The 23,432-nt window shown below is 32.4% G+C and overlaps 2 protein-coding genes across 3 annotated transcripts in view; one reads left to right on the forward strand and one right to left on the reverse strand.

The window, feature by feature from the left end:
• Positions 1–23,432, forward strand: part of LOC145971209 (rho GTPase-activating protein 20) — a 266,316-nt gene that overhangs the window by 112,343 nt on the left and 130,541 nt on the right. The gene's annotated exons all lie outside the window — the stretch shown is intronic.
• Positions 18,316–20,693, reverse strand: LOC145970493 (uncharacterized). Its single transcript, XM_083097313.1, has 2 exons — positions 20,373–20,693; positions 18,316–18,930 (listed from the first exon to the last, which is right to left on the reverse strand). Exons 1-2 carry the CDS (start codon positions 20,651–20,653, stop codon positions 18,819–18,821), a joined length of 393 nt encoding a protein of 130 aa, XP_082953439.1. The 5' UTR covers positions 20,654–20,693; the 3' UTR covers positions 18,316–18,818.

Raw genomic sequence — 23,432 nt, forward strand, 5'->3', positions numbered from 1 at the left:
TTATCGTTAATTAATCCTACTAGCTAGCGGGAGAAGGACGGAAAGAGGGGAAGAGAGAGAGAGAGAGAAAGAGAGTAACTGTAGCTCCAGTGGCAGCAATTTGTTATTATCGCGCAATATTTTATTGCCCCTCGCATATACATGTTAGATGCGGATACTATTTCGTTCGTCGCGCGCGCGATTGAATCGAATTTCCAATCAAAAATCGAGACACCTATGCGCAGGCTAGTGTAATTACAAAAGGACAACGCGAACACCCCATGAATAAAACATCGCGCTCCTCGCAACTCCAGACACGCACTGAATTATTGAGAAAAGGCGACGTTCGCGACGATTCTCGCTTGAAACTGCCAAAGTTGAGGCCTTTGAACTTCCTCTGGAAAACAAAATTTTGCTATAGTTTAGCAGATTTATTAGCACGTTACGATCGTATCTTTGGACCGTTGGAACCAGTTTGTAATACGAGAAAGCGCACGTAACCTAAATCAAACTAATAATCTGAGAGAAAGTAAAATATAGAAAATATATCTACATATGTATACATAATTTAGATTTCAACTGAAATAATATTAAATTATTAATAATATTAAATTTTTATTACATAATATATATTATAACTGAATTATATTTAAGAAAGAGATTTTATTGCAACATTTTTACACTGAAATATAAAATAATTCGACAATTATAAAATCTTTGGAAATTGACGTTTAGTTTTTTTTTAGCGAGAGTTATGACAGTTCTGCTCAATTATCCCCATTATTCAACAATTATTCCTAGGATTAATAACAAAATATTTTCTTACATTTTTTATAATTAATAGTATAAATTTTCCAGACTATCCTTCGGAAAAATGAGATGATATAAATGAGCTATCTTTTAGTTTCCGCTCATCCAATGTTATGTAAATGTGCTAAAGACTCGGGTCTCTTTTGTCGCATTTTTCTTGTTTTTCCTGCAGAGGAAAATATTTTTCTCCCCTGATGTCAATGCGAGCCACGTGCGTAAACGAACGATACGAAGCAAGAGGACACGTGAGGCGAATGGAGCGAAACGACCCGCCTGACCGATCTCCGAATGTATGCGTACACGCACACGCGTGCGCGCCTGCGTGCACTTTCACCGTGCACGGCGAAACTGCAAAGTAGCCTACATGCAGGGCGTTAAACTCCGCGGCCGATCGTTTGATCCGCGATCGATGAGAGAGGATCGAGATATCGATTCGTTGCAACGGCAAATTCTCTCTCGCGTTGCCTTCTCGATGAGTATCTTCCGAGAGCGGTTGCGCCGTATCCGGTCGTGTCTTGAGAGACCGGGTCGAATCTTGCGATCGATGAAGTTTGACGAAAGAGCTTTATTGCCACCGTTAATCTTCGATCTTCTTTGACCTCGAGTCCTTCGAGTCTCGCGATCAAACACGAGGAAAAGTTGTGTACTGATATATGTGACGAAATTACAGTAAGTTACGAAATTTCACTAGTATTGCTTCGCCCGCGACGAGGTCTTTATTGCACAACTTTTCGAAAAGCAATGTGTTAAGTCGAAAGATAAATCTCTCGAGATATGAAAGATATTAGTGAAAATTTAACGCCTATTATTTTTTTATCCGAGATATCAGGTGTTGTATTTATTTCAATTAACATATTTTTGATAACAATTTATAGATTAATTTTTAATTTATATAATTTTTATTAAATTTCTGAAACTTTTGAATTTTAATAATTACAATAATTATGGAATAGTTTGCAGATATCGTAAAATTCATCTAAAATTATTATTGCCATTTTATAATAATTTATTCTAGTATTTTTTGTAATTTTTATTTGAGAAACATTATATTAATATATTTTCCTAGATTTGATATTTTTCAATCACAGTTAATGCTCTTTAATTTCAATAATAATCGCGAAAATGTTTATTACATATATATAACATACTGTTAACGAATATCCCATAAATTCTCGACGTTAAAACTTTCGAACGAACTGATGTATTTCTCCGATAATTTCATATAATGAGTGAACATAATCAACTGCGATCAAACTCTCCGCTTTCCATATTTCTTCCGGCATGTCTCGTACGGACTCCATCATATGGAGTATAGTTCTCGCCTTAGAATAATTATGAGAAAGAGAGAGAGAGAGAGAGAGAGAGAGAGAGAGAGATTCGCCGTCTATGTGAGAAATTCTGCGGGGATACTCAAGGTAAATGTGTAAACTGTATCCTTAACCGATACATGGAAGTCGCTGGTCAAACGCGTATTTCATGGGGATATTTGCATATATCTTACGTAACAGAGGAACATCACTTTGTAAACTACCTCACTTCTCTAAGATATTCTGTATTTGTATTTTTTTTTAATTTCTTTTTTTCGCGGATATATGTGCAACCGACCGTTCATTACTAAAGGCGCACTAAAATATTATTAACGTGTTGCTTACGTGACACAAAATTTATTACTGCCTTATATTTGAGTGAATAAATTGCGACAGAAATATCACTGTTACAAAAAAATATTACTTTATTGCTTATAAGATTAAAAAACTATTACTTAATATTTAATGATGAAAATTAATTCTCTTTGTAATGAGGAACGTATTATCTGTCAATGTACGAACAAACTTTTTTATAACAATTGTTTTTATATTACTATAAAAGAAAATGATCGTGGATTTAATGCTCATATATATCTTAGCGAACTTGATTAAATTAATCTTTCAATGTCAACGCACCACAGGCTTCCGGGCTAATTGCCGATTGTGGACTTGTCAGGATCACGATAGCGTTAAATTAATAATCGACCGCGTGAAAGTTATAACGCCGCTTATAAGAGTTGGAACTTCTTCAGATGCGTTCATGTACGATTAATCTGAGATCAACGATCGAGATCCCTATCGGCGCGGAAACCCTCGATCGCATTCTTCGCGATGGCTGGACGTCAGAGTCGATCGAAATCGTTATCGGTTGCATATTATTGACTCCGTGGAAAAATTTAGATATAGTCGTCAAGATGAATCGGTTTTTGCGTTCGATTACACAGAAAAAAAATAAGTGTCAAATCAAAACTTATATACTTAAACTAACGCGTTCATTGTTTCGTATATACGCAACAATTTATAATCTTCTTAGAAGAATTTAATAATTTTAAATTTCAACAATATTATAGTCTTATTTTAATATTGCAATTGTCACCTCAAGAATATATAATTATTTAATTCTACTTTGAGAAAATTATAATCTTTGATTTAAAAATGTTATTTTCTATCTAACATTGTTTCTTTTCCATTCAAGAAAATTAAATCTTCAATTATAAGAATATATTTTTCTTGATTGAACTATATAAAATGGCTTCATTCAAGTAAGCAATTCTTCGAGCAATTATATCTTTCTTTAATTAACGCAATATAATCTCATTTCAAGATTTCCATGTTAAAACTAAATATATTTTCTTTTTTTTCTGTGTAGAGATAAAAAATAAGCAATCTTGAATATTCCAGTGAGAAAAATGTAAAGGTATCTATTTGTATGTATGACAGGTAAAAATAGCAAGTAGTACTCAAATCTGTACGTCCATCATTTGAAGGAAATTATCACCATCACTTGTGTTTTCTATCGCATCTTAACACATTACAATAGTGTCATTTATACTTTTAGGAAGATTTACTTTTGTACTGCTCTCTAAAAGCTTTTATTGGCATAAGATTTTCTTTTATAGAACGTAATTGCATACATGTCTCTTTGAGTAAACTTAGAAATGTAGCGTAGAAGGCAAATGGACGATAAGCGCGACTGTTATCTTTCGTGCTACAGAGTGCGTAAGGATGCATTTAAGACTTAATCCAATTTCCTGGATCCTCCGGGCTCTCGTAACGCTTGTGGAAGGAGAAAGAAAGAGAGAGAGAGAGAGAGAAATCGTTTCGCCATGGCATTTACGATGGCCGAGCATAATCACTCTCGTGGTATGCGCTGCTATAAACGTTACGCACGTGGCCGCGTAAATACAGTCATATAATCGCGCGTACTTTGAAGCGCGTACACGCATAACGCATAGGCGTGTGGAAACTTTTTCCCGATAGGCGACGCGTATAAAGCATATCAAATAGAAAACACAACGTGTAATTAAATAGAAAGCGTGCGGCAAAAAGATGGCGAAGGCGTCGTCGCGAAGATAGATGACTCGTTAGAAATAAACGAAGCCGTCATTTTTCAGGCTACAATTCCGCGTGTATGATTACGAGGGAGCGCCTAACTGGGCGTCGGCAAAAATACCTCATAAGTGAGATTAATCACGTAATTCACGCTATGAATGTGCCAGATAACCGTACTATGCATTACGAACGCGCTTCACAAAGCCGAGGAGAAAGAGATGAAAACGAGTGAGGAGGAAGAGAGATGTTATTGTAGTGAAATCTTGGTGCGATTTTTTTAAATTATTCTTGCTTCGTTGACCCGGGGGGGACTGAACCAATAAACGCGCTCTATAAATGTCGATTGAAACAATCATTAAAACATCGTATTGCGAGATGAACTCCACGTTACAGTGCTATTTCTGGATAAGAATGTATAAGACGCTGAAGAATGCAAATTTAATTTAATTTTATTTATTTAGTTTCATTAATTTTATGGGAACGAATATGTGAAATATAATATTAAAATTCTAGATTATTAACTAAAATTCTCCATTAAAAATACAATTATTTTTTACTTTCTTTTCATATATTTTATTGTTACGATTTAATATCACAGATATGGTAAATAATCAATTCTTTTTTTTTTTAGAATAAATATTTATTAAAATTCTCCATTAAAAATACAATGATTTTTTACTTTTTTTTCATATATCTTATTATTACAATTTAATATCACAGATATGGTAAATAATCAATTCTTTTTTTCTTCGAGAATAAATATTTATATATATATATATACAGAAATAGAAATTCTATATTTAATATCAAATAAAACAATCAAGACTTATTAATTTTAGCGAAGGAAAATAAAGCATGTATTTTGCATGTGTAACTATTTTTTTTAATATTTGTAAACTTGTAGAAAAGAGAGGTAAAATTTTTCGATTATAAGAATTTACAATTTGCCTTCCTCTCTCTAATAGTTATTTATTTTTTTATTCAATTAATTATTAATGTATAACTTTTTATACTTGCGTAATATTATCACGTGTATATTATTTTTATTTTTTTCTCTTACATTTATATTGAATTCCGTGATAAAGTTTCCGATTGCCGCTTTCTTTCACGTAGGTTGTTGACCTATTTTTTTATATAGCCGTTTATCCTCAACAGGTCGCTCATTAATTCGACAGCCTTAACGAACTGGCCTGTTAGAATACCTCATAAACATATACAAACATTCTTCAACGAATGGAATAGGTCGTTCGGGTCGATCAGAGTTCAAACAAAATTTTATCAAACGAGCGATAAATCATGTACTTTATTAGAATCTTGTTTTTCTTCCCCGATTGTCTAATATTGTAATTTCGCTTCCAACAAAAACGAACGGTAAGCGATGTGTAAATATGAGAAAATAACACGACACTCTAGATGCAAATATGTTTGCTGACGCATAAAGTTGTTCATTATGATAATCGATTTCGCTCGCGCGAGGGATATTTGACTAGGATTTATTTCAACGGGAACGTGAAAGCGTCGATTTTATAATAATAATCAATACAGGCGACTCTCGTCTTTCTCGTAAGCACGATTTCCGCGCTAACCGCATCTCGGCAGATTTGCCAGATTGGCATCGGCTGTTTCTAGCGGTACCGACCCAACTCCGTTACCGCAATTTCTTTCGAATCTCGCTCGTCTCGTAGATAGGATCGCGCGATTGTTATTAAAAATATCGGAAAATCTCACGCTATACGTCGCGTGATCACTCATCTAAGCGCTCGCCTCGTGGAAGGAAGAAAAGTACCTTACCTTTCAAGTATGTACACACGTTTCCATCTTCCTCTCATCTGGCTCTCTCGTTCTCGTCATCTTGTCTGCTTATCGTCTGTTTGCTTTGATCATCTGCCAGCATACGAGGGACGCTTTATGCTCGGCATATAAACTATAGTTAGTAGACTGCGATATTATCGTGAATGATACGTTAAAAACAAGATTGCTCGATATACAATAAACAGGAAATACAAGACAATATAAGTTGAAGGAAAAGGGTAATTAATTATAAAAAATCCTGATCAAAGAGATGTTGCAATTATAAACATAGGGGTAAAAAAAGCTAATGAAGGAAGTATCTAATAAAAGAAAATATAATAGAGAATTCATTAACATAACACTGTAAAAAAATAAAATAACTGAAAAATAACCTTTGTGAAGTTGGCTTTTCATTCTTCAAATTTGAAAAAAATTATTAGAGTTTTAGAATTCCCAGTCCATTTTAGAGAGAATTCCGTCATTTAAAGTAAAGAAAACACAATTTTAAAAATGGGGGGCTAACTTCACGACGCCCCCTATTATATAAAAAATGCAAATTTCTTTAGAGTTCTTTGATTTCTAATAGTTCTATAGTTCTAGATAAGTTTCAAAAATAGTTTTGCTCAAAATATTACAAAAATTATATTTAAAGTTCTCGACTTAAAAGACGAAAATTGGCGGGAACTTTTACAATTTTGGTTTTAACTCTTTGAGTCTTAATAATAATCTTTAGAACTCGTGAAGGGCTACCCAGAACTCTGAATAGAACGTCGGATTTCCAAAAAAATTGATTTTTGACTCGAGACGTGAAAAATTTTTTTCGGAAATCGGGGGGCACCCAGAACTCTAATAATTTTTTTCAAATTCGAAGAACGAAGGGCCAACTTCGCAGAGGTCGAAAAATATGGCGCCCAAGTGTGGCGCCTAAACGCGTTTTCAATCTGTCGTTTCAGGTAGTGGAAGAATTATGTTAACAAGTGGGGATTCGTGGGAATATGCACAAAGTGCAACATACATCGATGTGTAACGTGTCTTTACTCGTAATTACAACCACACGCTTTTCGCCTAAATGTATTCAAATAACCGTGACGCAAAGTGCCTCCAATATTCGTTGAAGGAAGGGAACGATTAAGATTCTAATTACGCGAAAATTGAGGTCTTGCGTAAATTGTACACCGATCACGCATGCATCCCGTAGTCTTCATCGTTAGTCGCGATTAACGAAGAGCGGATATGAGAAGTATGAATGGCATTGAAATCCCGTCAAGGCCCCGCGCGAAAGGATCATTGTTGGCGGTAAAAAGAGGATCGCCGCCCCGATCTAGGCCGTTAATTATCGTCCATGAACCATTAACGGCGCCGTTATCGTTTACGGGCATGCTGCTTAATGAGATTTCCCTTCCAGTTTCTCCTTTATCGACCAAGATCGCTGGATCCGCGCTGTAAAACGAGGCGTGTTTCCCCTTCCTCCTCCCCTGTTTTACGACTTTTCCAGGACATCATAGGGGAGGCCGTTGATGATGGGCTCGCGGCACGCGTATTTGCAATTCAGATCGCATATAAATTTCATATCACGTATAAGTCATACAGAAGAAAAGGGAGAAGTCGCTTTGGCCGCACCGCGTATACAGGGTGTTCGTACGTAACGAGAATGTTTCGTAAGCGCATGTTTCTCCAATATCCGACATTTCTTTGGCCGAAAATTCAAATGATTTCATTAGGCCAGCATTTAATTAGGCGCCGTATCTCTTCACAGCTTTTAGGCTATATCGTAGATCAAGATTCCGTTAGAAGATTTAAAATTAAAGAGCACTCCATTTATTTATATTCTGGAAACCAAGAGCCTCTTTTCTAGTCGATTAGGGGAGATATTTGTGTTTCGATCTTTTAGCAAATAAATAAGAAATATCTTCAGATATGTGTCGAGAGAATATATCCATTGACGAGCACCCTGTAGAAATTTATCGATGCGCGTAAGTAAATAAGAGCAACCGGTCTGGCGGACGATATCGACGTATAACAGTATACTTTTCACATAATGGCCGGCTGCGGATCGATGAGAAATGCACTTTAATACAATGTTGTCGGTCGATAAATCGCGCGGCGTTAATTTTTCATCGATGTATACGTACGTAGACGGCTATCATCGAGCACATTGAGGAAGGTCCTCGGTCTCTCTTGCACTATCCTCGTACGTACGTAACGTAACGACACACACAAGTGCGCGCGTATCTTGTTGTCGTCTTCGTTTCACAAAGCCTGCGAGAGCTTTCACCGATGGAAAGCTAGCCGACGGCCAAGGTGGCCGTTCCACGTATACAGTGGGTCACAAAAATTCGCGCAGTCTTTAAATGGGCTTTTACTTCCTTTAAGGTCGTAGCCTCCTCGTCGAAAGTGGGCTGAGAGCGGCGTCGAGAGTGCGATCGTACCGCGCCGACTACGGTAATAGAGAAAATGATCGGAGCAATTGTCTCGAATCGACGAAAATCCCTTCCGCCTCTCTGGCAGAGCCGGCTGAATCGGATGGGTCGTTTATTATACATTGTCACGATCTCTCTTTTTCTCGCTCTCGGCGGAACGCCCGACGTGAAAGTACTAATATCTCGTCGGGGATACTGATACTGGATAAGTAACAGAAGCGGCGAAACGTGTAATTACTGTTAGGAAGTTATTAACACACTGTGATGTTACTACATCTATAAACTTACTTGGTGACGGGATAAAAAATACGATATGCACGGTATGTTACACATGCGCTGTCGTCACGAGTTCTCGATGCCATGTAGCGATACGTAGGTGAGAATAATTATACGTGTAATAGTACGTGAACAAAATGCAAACAAGTGAATGTGTAACTTTGAAATTACTATGCAAATTTCAAGGAAATTTTTCTCTCCTTACATGCGCGACTTTATTATTACTCGCATATTTAGTATTGTTATAAAATGTCCGTAAAACAAATTACATCTGTTTAATGACAAATTTATTACACAAATAAAGAAGGCTCTTTGAAAAAAATTATTTGAATGTAAAAAGTTTCTCAATTATTATTTGTACATTTTTATATTCTTATTAGAGAGAAATTAAATTTTTATAAATTAATCAGAAAAAAGTATCGTGCTATTTATATAAATTCAATAATATTTCATTCAACATTGTTATAGAAAAAAAAATAAAAAATATAAATTCCAATATAAATTCTATAATTCCAATATAAATTCCAATATAAATAACTTGGAAATATCAATTACAAATTAATTAAAGAACATATAGTCCTTATTAGCTGCAATTTTTAATCTTATTATTCGTTTACTATTTACTCGAATGACGAGAAATTTGTTGCCAACATCTGTTCGGATTCGCGCGAAAGGAAAGGAACAAGTCGCATACCGAATTCGTCACGCGCGACCTTAGTAAGGCCGTCTAACCGACCTTCGTGAAGTGTCATCCTGCGCAGCTGGGGAACGTTCACCTGACTCGCGAGGAAAATACGCGTGATAAAATACGCGCGAAATCTGCGCTGCTGTGACGTTCCAGGAAAATGCGTAAGCGGGTTTGCGTCGCACCTTCGAGTCCTTTTAAGCGAATACGTGCCGACGCGTTACGCGGTTTCACGCTTCGCATACGCACTCGCGGATTATGGCGTTGGTGCGCCTCGTTTACATTTATATACGCGTTATTCGCTCCCTCGCCGTAACCAAGATTGAATTCCTATCTAAGGAGTGCTCGATAAGGATAACGACGCGCAAGATCGCCGACTGTGTCGTAAATATCGCTTAGCCGCAAGATAAATGCGTTAAAAGGCAAACCGGGCGATGTATATTCCGCACCTATTTTAGGAAAACACTTCCGCGACATACGTGGGAACACGAGGATTAAATGCGTATGACAAGGATTCTTTATGTACGCTTTGATTTCCTCGGATAAAATAATTTATGTTCGAACTTTTCTTTTTCTTTGTTTAGTTCTGCGTCATTAATTCTTCTCGTTGAACGTTGATAAATTATATGTGTATTTGTTGACTTTTTACATATACTTTTTAAATGTAGACTTTCGTTTTAACTGTGTGCCGTTAATAATTATTTCCGCTGAATGGCACTTATAATTTTAATTACAGATTAAGAGACTTCAATTCAGATGATTATATTTAACTTTCTAATATTAAAATTAGAACTAAGATTAAAGATAGCTGGTGTCTCTGAAATTAATTGTTGAGAGATTTTTTCTGAATTAATTATGAATTAATTATGAGAAAGATATTTATAAATATCGCTGCATCCTATTGGAATATTTGAGTGAAAATGAGAGAAAAGAAAATTTACTTATTTCTTTCTTAGGAGCGTAAAGATAATAAAAATAATATGGAAATGCATGTTTATTTTATAGAAAGTATTCTAAAATTAGATAATAAAAGAAGGATGTGAGAATATTTTTTTATTGTATTTAATACAAAATGCAACTAATAAGATCTTGAAGTCGATAAGATTGAATGCAAGGGCGGGAGAAAAGCATCTGTCGCGAAGGATCCGACTCTCCGGGATGTCCTTTCGCTTACATCCTCATCTTCCACGTTCTTGCATCCGAAAGACGACGAGTCTTGATAGTCTTTCAGGAATGAAATGGGAATGCGGCGGAAAGAAGAGAGGCTCGAATGACCGGTACATGAGTCAGACCGAAAGAACCTCGCGTATAGTGCCAGCCAGCAGGAGAAATCCTCGGCAGGACATTGCACTGAGAAAGACATTCTTCGATCCACCATCCAAATTTGGAGGCACGTCGTTGTAAAGATTTAGCGCATCCCTCCAAATATTCAAATCAAGTTTAGCCAAACAAGCCTACAAATTAGCGTTCTTTATTAAGGAATATGTCTGACAGGGATTCGTGTATACTTTAGTAGCGTGAATTTTAATCACTAAGCAGGAATATAAATATAATCATCTTTGAAAAAAGATTTGTGTAAAAAACGAAATGTGTTAAAATAATTCAAATTTTTTTTAAATAGGATGAGCTGTATAAAATATGGAATTTTTTAAAAATAACTTATGAATTGCGAATATATCTCTCTCTTGTAAAACATAAATAGTATCTTAGAATACTAGCACACCATTTTTTCTCATTAGAAAATTACATTGAGTACGTATTACGCAAGATTTAGATGTCAGAATGGTGACAAGATTCTTATGAAACAATCGGTAAATATTTCCTGTTGCATAATTTCATATTTAAAGAGCCGTGTTTAGATCACGGTGTGATCTTGGCAAGAAGATAATGGCGCGATTAGAAAAGCGACGTAAGAAGACGCAGGTTAAACGAGCTGTGGTTCCTTCGCTTGTATCTTGTAATTAGCTTTTCTGTTTGATTTTCTGTTATTAAATTTGTGATTCAATCAAAATAGAATATCGTAGAAAAATTTAATACGGATTTTAATAAATTTTATTAAAATCCGTACTAAAGAAAGAGAGAATATATCGAGATTTTGTTTTGCTTTTTTTTATTCAATACGATGAATCAAGAGATACGTTATTCGTTCGATTTTAGACGAAGACGTCGCTTTAGTTATGCCAATAAGCGTACAAACATCGGACATTCCCATAGGACCTCGCAGGTCCTTTACTACACCAATTTGCGGTACCGTTAACCGCGATCGTTACTCGGAGCCTGCGCTTCGTACGTCTCGCCGTGTTCCGAGGCGCCTTTTTCCGCGCTTTAAAGACTCGCACGCAATGCGGAAATGCACGCTCGAGGGAGATTTGCACGTCGTTAGCACACTTTTGCGCGCCCATCGCTTGGTTTCATTTGAGGCGCCATTCCGACGCGGAGAGTAATCTGAAATCTGCGGAAGATGTTGTCGTGCCGCCTCCCATCGTCTCGAACGCGTTAATCTTTTCATCCTCAACTGATTTATATGAATCCGGCTTGCTATTCGCCGCGGGATGCGCAACAAAGGAGAATTTTTCAGTAGAAAATCTCGTTTAATTACTAGCCTTGTATGACTAGGAGTCAGTTGGCTTATTTATTCATCTTAAATTCTTTAAGGTTGCACGAGACATTATTTGTAAAAATATTGTATTGGTATTGAAAATTTTCGAGAGCTCTCTAATCTTGTCTCGAGTGAATCTTCCGAAAGAATGTGAAATATACGCAAAGTTTTGCGTAGCTGAGTAAAATTTCATATTGTTTATTTTATTTATTATATTTATCCTATTTATTGTAATTATTTCTAAATTTGTTAATATAAATATTTTTATAGATTAAATATAATTTTATTAAATACAATATTTTTACATATTCAATACAATTTTTTCAATTCATATATAATATAATACATAACTATTTTTCTCATATAATTTATAAATGTACATATTTTAATTGTCTTGATAATTTTGACAAGATACATAATAATGACAATATTATCTTGATAATTAATTTAAAAATTTTGATTTTGTTTTTCGAGGCAAGACAGAATAATATCAAGACATGATAATTTTAATATCTCATGCAAACCTAATCTTAAAAATTCTTTTGTAAGTGTATCGTTCAGTTTTCTATATAATTTATAAATATACATATTTTAATTGTTTTAATAATTTTGATAAGATACATAATAAAGACAATATTATCTTGATAATTAATTAAAAAATTTTGATTTTGTTTTTCGAATTTCGTGCCAAGACAGAATAATATCAAGACATGATAATTTTATAATATCTCATGCAAACCCCTAATTTTAAAAATTCTTTTGTGTGTCGTTCAGTTTTCTATATAATTTATAAATATACATATTTTAATTGTCTTAATAATTTTGACAAGATACATAATAATGACAATATTATCTTGATAATTAATTAAAAAATCTTGATTTTGTTTTTCGAATTTCGAGGCAAGACAGAACAATATCAAGACATGATAATTTTAATATCTCATGCAAATCTAATCTTAAAAATTCTTTTGTAAGTGTGTCGTTCAGTTTTCTATATAATTTATAAATATACATATTTTAATTGTCTTGATAATTTTGACAACATACATAATAATGACAATATTATCTTGGTAATTAATTAAAAAATCATGATTTTGTTTTTCGAATTTCGAGGCAAGACAGAACAATATCAAGACATGATAATTTTAATATCTCATGCAAACCTAATCTTAAAAATTCTTTTGTAAGTGTATCGTTCAGTTTTCTATATAATTTATAAATATACATATTTTAATTGTCTTAATAATTTTGACAAGATACATAATAAAGACAATATTATCTTGATAATTAATTTAAAAATTTTGATTTTGTTTTTCGAATTTCGTGGTAAGACAGAATAATCAAAAATTAAAAATTAAAAATTCTTTTGTAAGTGTGTCGTTCAGCGGCTACTCGGGAGACGACAAGAAAGTTCACTCGCTTTCTATCAGACGCGTAAGATTATCGATACGAAAACACGTCGACCTGCGTCCGACGTGCATCCGCGGTAGCGATGTACGCGTCGATGCACCACCGGGTAATAATGAAATCTAAATTGCAAATTATGACGGGACATAACTCGCGCTCGTTACCCCGCGCGTTATGCCTCATTGTCGCTGTGCACTCCTGTCTGTCCGGATGCGCGTGTGCGCGCAAAACCATGGACTTTAATGCCCATTTGAATCTTCAAACAGTAAATATACATGGCAAACCGACCGATGCAATATGCCGCGGACCGTTAAGAGCCACGACCCCTCGAGATTCGCGCGGAAAGAAAGAAGAATCGGCCCCGCTGGGAGCTTTGTTCGGGGCATGTTTTTCTTCCTCATCGAGCGAAAATAATGTGAGGTTTGCTTATCTTGCGGTTACTTTACAGCAAATGCGTCTGGATTAAATGTATCTGCGCTTCCCGTGTATTATTATCTTTATATTGCCGAAAAATAACAATGAAGAAAAAAATGTTAAAATTATATTTTTATATCACAATGAAAAATTATAGATACATCACAAATTTAATAATTGTTTAAGTTATTTTTTTCTAATATTTGTATCTGTAAAGAAAAAGAATAATTAAAATATTAAATTAAAGATGTATATATCTAATATTTACAATTAAAAAAATTTCGAGATAAATTTATAATTTATTAATAAGCCTAAAAAATTTGCAAAAAATGTATGAAATTAATATAAATATATATTTTCTACAAAAAGAATTGTCAAAATATATTTTGACGACTTATTTTGATGACATTGATGTGAACATTCGACAGTATCATTACAGAAGAGGAGAAATATATTACTTCGAACAAGCAGAAAAGCGATGCGTAAGGTCAAGGTTTACCGCAAGAGAGAGAAAGAAAGAGTGAGAGGAGGAGAGGAGGGGCAGGCTAAACTTTACCCTCGCGCGGAAAATTAGCCAAAGCGCGGCTTCGTGTGTTGTTGCGGAAATTAAGATCTTATCACTTTATATTCTCAATGCGCACGAGCTGCTATCGATTGGAATACTACGCGGCCTCGTAATTAACACGGCCGGGCGCGTGAAAAAATATCGCAAAAGAAATTAACGTCGGAGATAGAGATGTTGCGTTTCCTCGACGCGTCTTCTTTGTTAGATTTTCACAATGAGATATCGTACAACGCAATAATTTACCGAATAACCCTATTGACTTCGAGGCCGGCAGCGAGGATGAAGAGGATCAAAAGGATCGCGGCGTGATCGCCGGATTTTCCTTCCGCAAAAAATTCATCGAACGAAGTAACGACACATCCTGCAACAGAGAGATTGGAATCTAATCAGCTGTATGATCTATATGCGTTTTTTTGTGAACGACGAATGTAATAATTGAAACATTTACCTCTGTCTTTATACAAGCAAGCAATCGTTACATTATACAGATTATACACGTATGTTATAATTTTATTTTATCCAGCGACGTGTGAAGAGATGGGTGATGTCTTAGATTTAATAAGAAAAAAATATTAAGAGCAATCAGACTGATGAAAGAAAATTTCTTCAAATGAAGATAAAATGTTATATTGATTATAATTATTATCTGGGCAATTTTATCTGCTACGTGATTAATCAAGGAATATTCCTTTAATGATGATTCGTAAAAAATCTGCAACGATACGATAGAGGATAATCGCTATATTTCGAGCATACAGAAATATTGTGCGGGATCAAAACTTACGAGAGAACTTTATAGACTCGTCTTATACTAGCAAAACCTTTAGATAATAGGTAGATTATAAAAGACAAATTAAGTTTTTATCACATCCTTTTGTATCAAATTATGTAAATAATCATGCGGATAGAATAATAAAGTGGTAATCTAATATGCAAACGCATTAGTCTGTTTTACAATTACCGTGATACGTAACGCAAACTAGAAAATAATTATAGGTCAATAAATCAAAATGCGAAATTATATAATTATATAATTATGTGGGATTATTATTGATATATTTTGCGAGATTCCGTTTTTGTCGATTGACAAGAAATAAAGACTTCAGCAAATGTCATTTCTGACATTCAAAGTAGCGTTACAATTATTATCCGGAAATGTTGCGTAAGACCAAGATTGCAAGAGATTATCCTATGAGAATAACAGCTTTATTATCACATTAATTTTTAGATTTACACGGGAATTGGAATTGTAGGTAAAGTTTTTCATAAGAAATGATACCGATTGTTATAAGTAACTCAATTCACAGTAGAATAATATATACTTGCGACAGGGGAAAATGAATTGTTGCAAAAGAAAGAGTTTACGTCACGTCGCGAGACGGCAATTAATAACGTAGTTGGAGAGGACAGAATGAGGCGCATGGTCAGTTTGTCCATTATCAATCAGACGAAAGTGTACGTAAGGGGAGAAATTGACGGAGATAATGAATCGGTACTTCGGCAGGTTAAATTGAGTCGGCGGCCGCAATCCCCGGATTGCAAAACGAAGCCTCGCGAACGCGCATTCCACATCCATTGTCGAGATGTTTATTAATATCTTCTCTCTCCATCATTGACCCTTCCATTAACCCGTTTTACGCAAGCCATGGGCATCAACGAGACACGGCGGATATCGCGCGAATTATTAGAGACCGCTGGTCTTTTTATATCGAGGTTCGATCGTCCGCTGGAATCGGGCATTTCCCGCCAGTTCCCGGGCTGGGCACACCAGTCGCCGACTTTCACGAAGAAACGATCTCGTTACCGGCCTTAACTCTCGATCGCATACCTGGTTAGACGTGACCATTCAAGAATACGTCACGCTAGGTGCGCACAGATGTTGCAAATTGTACTTTTCTCTCTCTCTCTTTCCCTTCTTCATTCTAAGTTGTCACTCTGGAGCTTAGGACTGATGATAAACTGCATTACGAATCCGTAAATTTTATAGTAGGTCTCTCTCTCTCTGTCTCTCTGAAATATATATATGAAATATATAAAATATTGTCACTGTAAATGTTTTACCACCAAAAGTACATTATGCATTAACTGACCATTATTATTTAATGTTATCTCATATTGTTATACCTAATTTATTGTGAGATATTACTATCATAAATATATAAAATATGATGAGCTTTTATGTATGTTTTAAAAGTGTATTTCTTTTGAAAGGAATAAAGTGATATATAAATACTAAAACTTATAACGAAGATTAAGGGGATCCTGTACTGAACGGCGAACTCTTACACGATTACAGCGCCCTCATCTAATTCTCATCCCGTATCTCTCTCTATCACGTTATTTATAAAGAAGATGCACTGCTTTTTCCACTCTACTTTACCGATATTTCAGGTACATACGGACTGAAATTTTCGGAAGAATGCCATTTATTAATTAGGCAACTAAATTCAGTTTTTATAATTCTACAATGTTCTACGGTGCAGTACACAATTGGGGAAACTACTGTTTTATGCATAAAAGCTATAAAACTTTTATAAGAAGCTAATATTTGTACAAGTTGACAGCTCTGACGCCATGTTGCTTTAACATGTCGATAAATAAAAATGTTATTTTACACTTATTTTCTTTCTCAATATAAAATCTCGTACTATATAGAGTTTTCCCGTGTCCGTTTGCGTGTATACTTCAATTCTGGAGAAGGATTTTTAATTCTATACAGGCAATAAAAAATGGCATACTTCCGAAAATTACGGTGTTTTCGTCGATATTACAGGCGACTCCGGCATCCTCTTAAGGAAGACAATAACAGAGAAAAAGGAAGAGATTAAAAATGAATAATTTTATATAAATGTAAATATGGATACGCATAGTTTAGCATTAAATCTTCTATCTAAATCTGTCTAATATATCTTATATTTTATCATTACCTGCTGAGCTTATTAGGTTACTAATTTTCTTATTAATTTTGTTACTAATTTTGCCGATAATAATCATCAATTAAAAAGATATTATATAAAAATTTTCACAATCGCAAGTATTACGATAGACACGACTAAAAACCGCAAAATGTTTTGAAATTAGCGAAATTAGTTCTGTGTCAAAGCATAAAACGTTATATTGATAAGAAGAGATAAATATATTAATCGAATATTATGTATAATAAATTTTTAAGTGTGTATTGGAATAATTATAAATTAAAAAGATACAATATTATGCAAAAAATGTCATTTAATTTAAATATTTGTATCAATTTTACATTATTTTCACTACACTTAATGCAATTTTCAACAAATTGAATACAAAAATCTACTAGTTTATAAATATATTTGTTCATGCAATACGTTTAAAAAATTATTCTACAATTAATAATATGTAGATCATAATCAGAGTCCGGATCTTGGTGCCGTTTTCCCCACTCCAAGTGCATGCTAAAAGCAGTATCGTCTATGCCGGTCTAGTGATGGTAGCAAAAAGAGCATCGTCGCGTAGAAAACAAATATATATATATATATATATATATATATATATATATATATATATTAACATAGAATGTATTTTTATTTAATATTATATAACATAATATATAAATATTAATATATAAATATATTACATAATATATAAAATAATATAATAAAAAATAATATATATATTATATAAAATGAAAAATAATATAATAAATTATTATATTTTCTTTTTCTACGCGACGCTGCCCTCTTTGCTACCATCACTAGGCCGGCATAGACGGTACTGCTTTTCGCGGCGCTCGGCCGCTAGCATGCACTTGGAATGGGGAAAACGGCCAAGATATAGACTCTGATCATAATATATATGATGATGTGTATAGCGCGCACGCGAACGTGTGTGTGTGTGTGTGTGTGTGTGTGTGTGTGTGTGTTCGTGTTTGTATCTATATCTAATAAATTATAAATATAAATGATATAAACAATATAAAAATTTGAAACCTTTGCTTGATAAAAATAGACGATTAATATACGATAAATACGATAAATTATATGTTCGTCAAACACAATATGGATATAATTATAAATTTGTTATGTTACGACAAAAAACGTGTACAAAAAAAAAAGATTATTCATCAAGAACACATTAATTCTCTCACTTATTTTTTCGGGTAATGTGTAATTTGAACAAACCATCAAATCTCATGAAAGCTATCAAAAATAATAATCAAATCAAAATCAGACTTTTGCTTAAATTAACTGCTGATGGTTAATTGATGTGTAGCGATATTATTAACTTCTCCTTCAAGATTTATAAGTCTGTTTGAATTATGTTAAAAATTCCTTTCATTGTTTTCATTGTTTTTATCAATACTTTCAATGATATTCACAAGAGAACATCGAGTGTCCTGATTACAATATAATGGTGCTAAAGTATCAGAAATCAAATGTAGAGACCGAACTTGTATGTGTGTGGCTGTTGAAACGATGTTATGGTGTTGCTTGGTGTAGCTAACTAATCATCTTCGTCACTGCTTGCATTATAACTGATTTTACTGACGTTTACTGACAGGTCCTCCAAAGCTGCTAACAGTTTCGCCAGATGTTGATGGGCATTGATTGTTGTTCGATGCATCAAGTATAGGATATCTCGACTGAAGTAATCTGTACAGAACATAAAAAAAATTGTTGTATTAATTAATACTATAAAATATAGCTTCAATTATGTGTATAATATATATCATCAAACTTTCCAACTATTGTTTTTTATGTCAAAAAGTACTTTTATTAAAATATTATCATAAACTTAAATATTCTTAAAAATTCTACATCAAAAAACCAAAATTTTTACCCGATTATTTAAAAAAATTCTTCATACTTATTCACAATTTGTATTTAAAACTTTACAAATTCTCTCTCTCTCTGTCTCTTTCTCTCTCGATTATCAAGATACTAAATTAATAAATTTTAAATTTATATATATATATATATATATATATATATATGATATTTTAAATATGATATGTAGTAACCTAACAATAAGTTAAATTGACTCAAATATATATACCAAATATTTATCGTAAATACATGCTATACGTGCTAAATATCTGAATTTTATAGTTTTATATACATTATTCTTTCTTTTTATTATTATACAATAGTATACAGGGTGACCCATTTTAACTTAGGCAGCCAAATAACTCGAAAAATAAGCAAGATAGAGAAAAATGTTTTAGACAAAAGTTGTATGGTTTCGAGGGGGCCATAAGATGGTATCATTGGTTTGACCTTGAAGAGTCATTTGAAGGTCACGTGAAGGTCACTTCAATTTTTTTAAATGGAACATCCTATATATTTTTGTACATTCTTGTAGCTCATCTCGAGAGCTTTCCAAAACACTATAATTAAGTACATTTTCGTTAAGTACTTTTTGAGTTATGAGGCTTGAAATAATTTCTTAATTTTACATAAACCGTAAAATATCTTGTAAAATATTCATTTTTCGATTACCTTACCTTAATAGTTTTATGTACAAAATAATGAGAGGAATCAATTGGTGTAAAGAAAACACATAGTTGTTTCGAAGAAAAAATATGTAATTTGCAATTAACAATTCCATATTTTTTCTTAAAAACAACTATGTGTTTTCTTTACACCAATTGATTCCTCTCATTATTTTGTACATAAAAGTATTAAGGTAAGATAATCGAAAAGTGAATATTTTACAAGATATTTTACGGTTTATGTAAAATTAAGAAATTATTTCAAGCATCATAACTCAAAAAGTACTTAACGGAAAGGTACTTAATTATAGTGTTTTGGAAAGCTCTCGAAATAAGCTACAAGAATGTACAAAAATATATAGGGTATTCCATTTAAAAAAATTGAAGTGACCTTCACGTGACCTTCAAATGACTCTTCAAGGTCAAACCAATGATACCATCTTATGGCCCCCTCGAAACCATACAACTTTTGTCTAAAACATTTTTCTCTATCTTGCTTATTTTTCGAGTTATTTGGCTGCCTAAGTTAAAATGGGTCACCCTGTATATAAATGATTCAAAATGGGTAAAATAATAAAATTCGATTTTTGCCGTTTTTCTTACCCTTTTGGTAGTTTATCCAAATTTATATAGGGTATAAAGCTATGACTTTGCATCAAATGCTTTAACATGATGATCAGATTACTACGTCGAAAATGATGGCCACATCGCTTACATGATCTTGTTCTTTGGATTGATTCTGTAGTTCCCCTAGTCAAATTATAATATTTTCCAGTCTTCATGTTTCGCCAGGCTTTAAGATACATCCAATTCTTTATCGTAACATTATGTTCTTTTTCTAAATGCTCTTGCATAGGTTGATTAATTCTTACTCGGAGTGACATATCGAATTGATTACAATGTTTGCACTTTATATTACTAATTATACTATCAATTACATCATCAGTTGAGCATTGCACTCTTTCAAAATACGATTCCAAATCTATTATTTTTTCTTTTGCAATGTGCTCATGATGAACAGATAAATGTTTCATCATACACAACATATCGTTAGTATTTATTGTATGTCTTATGTCTTTATGACAAATATCGCATACCGACATACATATAACGTTATCTTTTATCGAGAAATAATCCCACATCCAACTTTGGACCGTACCGAAAAATTCTTTTTCCGACATGATATTCGCTACGTATCACAAATCGTGTACCACTAAATACAAAATGAGAATTTAAGGAAAAGTATATACGAAGAATATAGACTGGTGTCTAGAAGAAAGAAGGAAAGGTCGCGTAAAGACATATGATTGTATAAATACAAATATTGCTAAACTGCCTAACATGCCTACTTTCTGTGTGTGTGTGTTGATTTAATAATATTATGTTATAATAGATGAAGAAATTCTACTCAAAGACATTAATATTTTTATTTATACCGTGGATAATTAAAGTCGTTAAAAATAAAAATTATAATTTAAACGCCCCTAAAAGTCGATACTGTAACATTTTTAAAAATTGCTTTTAAATTTATATATCCGTTATTGAATTTTTGAACCTGTTATTAAATTTTCAGCTTGAATTTTTCGATAACTTGCCTTTCACGTATATTTAATAAATTTAAAACAATAGAAATACAGTAATTAATATTAAATTTAATTCACTTCTCAATTTAATAATAAATTTTCAATTTAACAATTTTTCTTTAATCATTTCTGTATCAGTCATAGATAAAAATTATTACTTTGTAGGAATTTTTAATTAAAGTATTCATAACAATTCAAGTCTTTAATTATTATTCGGATTAAAGAATTTTTGCTCGATTACTTGTATGTACATTTCTATATTTTTTCAATTTTATAAATTGTTGGGGAGGGGGTTACATTCGAATTATAATTAAATGACAAATTTTTGAATCATTGTATCTAGGTAGAAAGTATTAGCTAAACGAATTTGGTTCCAATATTTATAATATTTGCCAAATGCGACATGTCTGTCTTTGAATAATATTTGTGAAGTAAATGTTAACGGTTAAATTTTATATGTGGATTTATATACACAAGAAGGTAGAAAAGCTTTAACCTATTAATTTATGCATGTATTGTAATATTTTTTTAAAAAATGTAAAAAAAGGGCGCCAAGTTCATGCACTAATTGTATCCATCTGTCATATTGTCTACAGAAATAATGATATAAAAAATTGCGCCAATTAAAAATAAAAATTTGTACCAGATAAATAGAAGTACAAGAAAGAAAACTTGTACAAGTTAAATAGAAATATTTTAATTGAAAACATTGTTATACAAAATAGTTGTTTTAATTTTCAAAAATAATAATATTAACAAATTAAAAATTTATTTAAAAGTTGAAAACTGAAAATATATATAAAACAAAAAAGTAAAAGAAATTTTAATTAAAAATACTTGGCGCTGCCAATAAAATTGGCATATAATTCCAATTAAATATATATTTAACAGCAAATATATTTGCTGGACATTTATTATTAACTCTCTTAAAATCTTCTGGATCTTCAATTAATAATTTAATTATTATAATTCTTATATTATTTTCACAAATTATACTTTTTACTTTAGAAATTTCTATGAGATTCATTCAAGCTTATGTTTTTTCTATTTTATCAACTTTATATAATATGGAAATCTAAAAAATTGGAACATATTCCAATTATTAGTCTAACATTTAAATTTAATGACCTAATTTCTTTAATTGATTTATATTGATTTACATTTGGAAATTTAGACTTTTAAGCTGAACAATATGTTATAATATATAGTAAAATTGGCAGCGCCAAGTTTTTTTAATTAAAATTTTTTTTTATTTTTTTGTTTTATATTAATTTTTAGTTTTCAACTTTTAAATAAATTTTTAATTTTTTAATAGTATTATTTTTGAAAATTAAAACAACTATTTTATATAACAATGTTTTCAATTAAAATATTTCTATTTAACTTGTACAAGTTTTCTTCCTTGTACTTCTATTTATCTTGTACAAATTTTTATTTTTAATTGGCGCAATTTTTTTATCTCTACTACTTTTGTAGACAATATGACAGGATACAATTAGTGCATGAACTTGGCGCCCTTTTTTTACATTTTTTTAAAAAGGTAAGTTTTTGGGGATTATACGATTGTACATCAAATCATTAAAATTCTTTCGTTAATCCGTTAAGATTTATTTAAATCAGAATTAAACCGTTAGCAAAAAGAGGTCACGAAAAGCCCATGATCTATTATACGAATGTAAATATTACGATATACAATTTTAATTTTAAACTTAACATTTTCATTCGTTTTATTACTTCTCCTTATTTAATATATACTTAATTATAATTACAAGATTCGCAATTTTAGATTTACAAACAAGAGAGTGCAATATTATAAATTAAATATAACATATTTATATAATAATATAATTTAATTAATAAAATTGTATGGACTTCCTATATTTTAAATATTATATGGATTTCCTATATTACGTTTAATACAATCACACATTGCACACATCAATATATACTCTCTTCAACAAATAAAAATGTAATAAATAAATATATTTCTTTTTTAATCAATAAAATACACACACACACATGCGAAAAATTGCTCTTACAAAATCTATTATGACAGGTGTGTCCGTGTTAATTTTTTCAG

The sequence above is a fragment of the Camponotus vicinus genome, unplaced genomic scaffold (genome assembly GCF_025532165.1).
Source record: "Camponotus vicinus isolate PSW18456_S1 unplaced genomic scaffold, iyCamVici1.0 SCAF_4, whole genome shotgun sequence".
NCBI lineage: Eukaryota > Metazoa > Arthropoda > Insecta > Hymenoptera > Formicidae > Camponotus > Camponotus vicinus.

What these genes read in the sequence shown, in the direction of transcription:
- LOC145970493 (XM_083097313.1), bottom strand. Translation starts at nt 20,653, where the DNA reads ATGTCACTCCGAGTAAGAATTAATCAACCTATGCAAGAGCATTTAGAA. An exon ending in TTGGATAAACTACCAAAAGG is followed by an intron (nt 18,931 to 20,372) that starts GTAAGAAAAACG and finishes TGTTCTGTACAG; the next exon opens with ATTACTTCAGTCGAGATATC.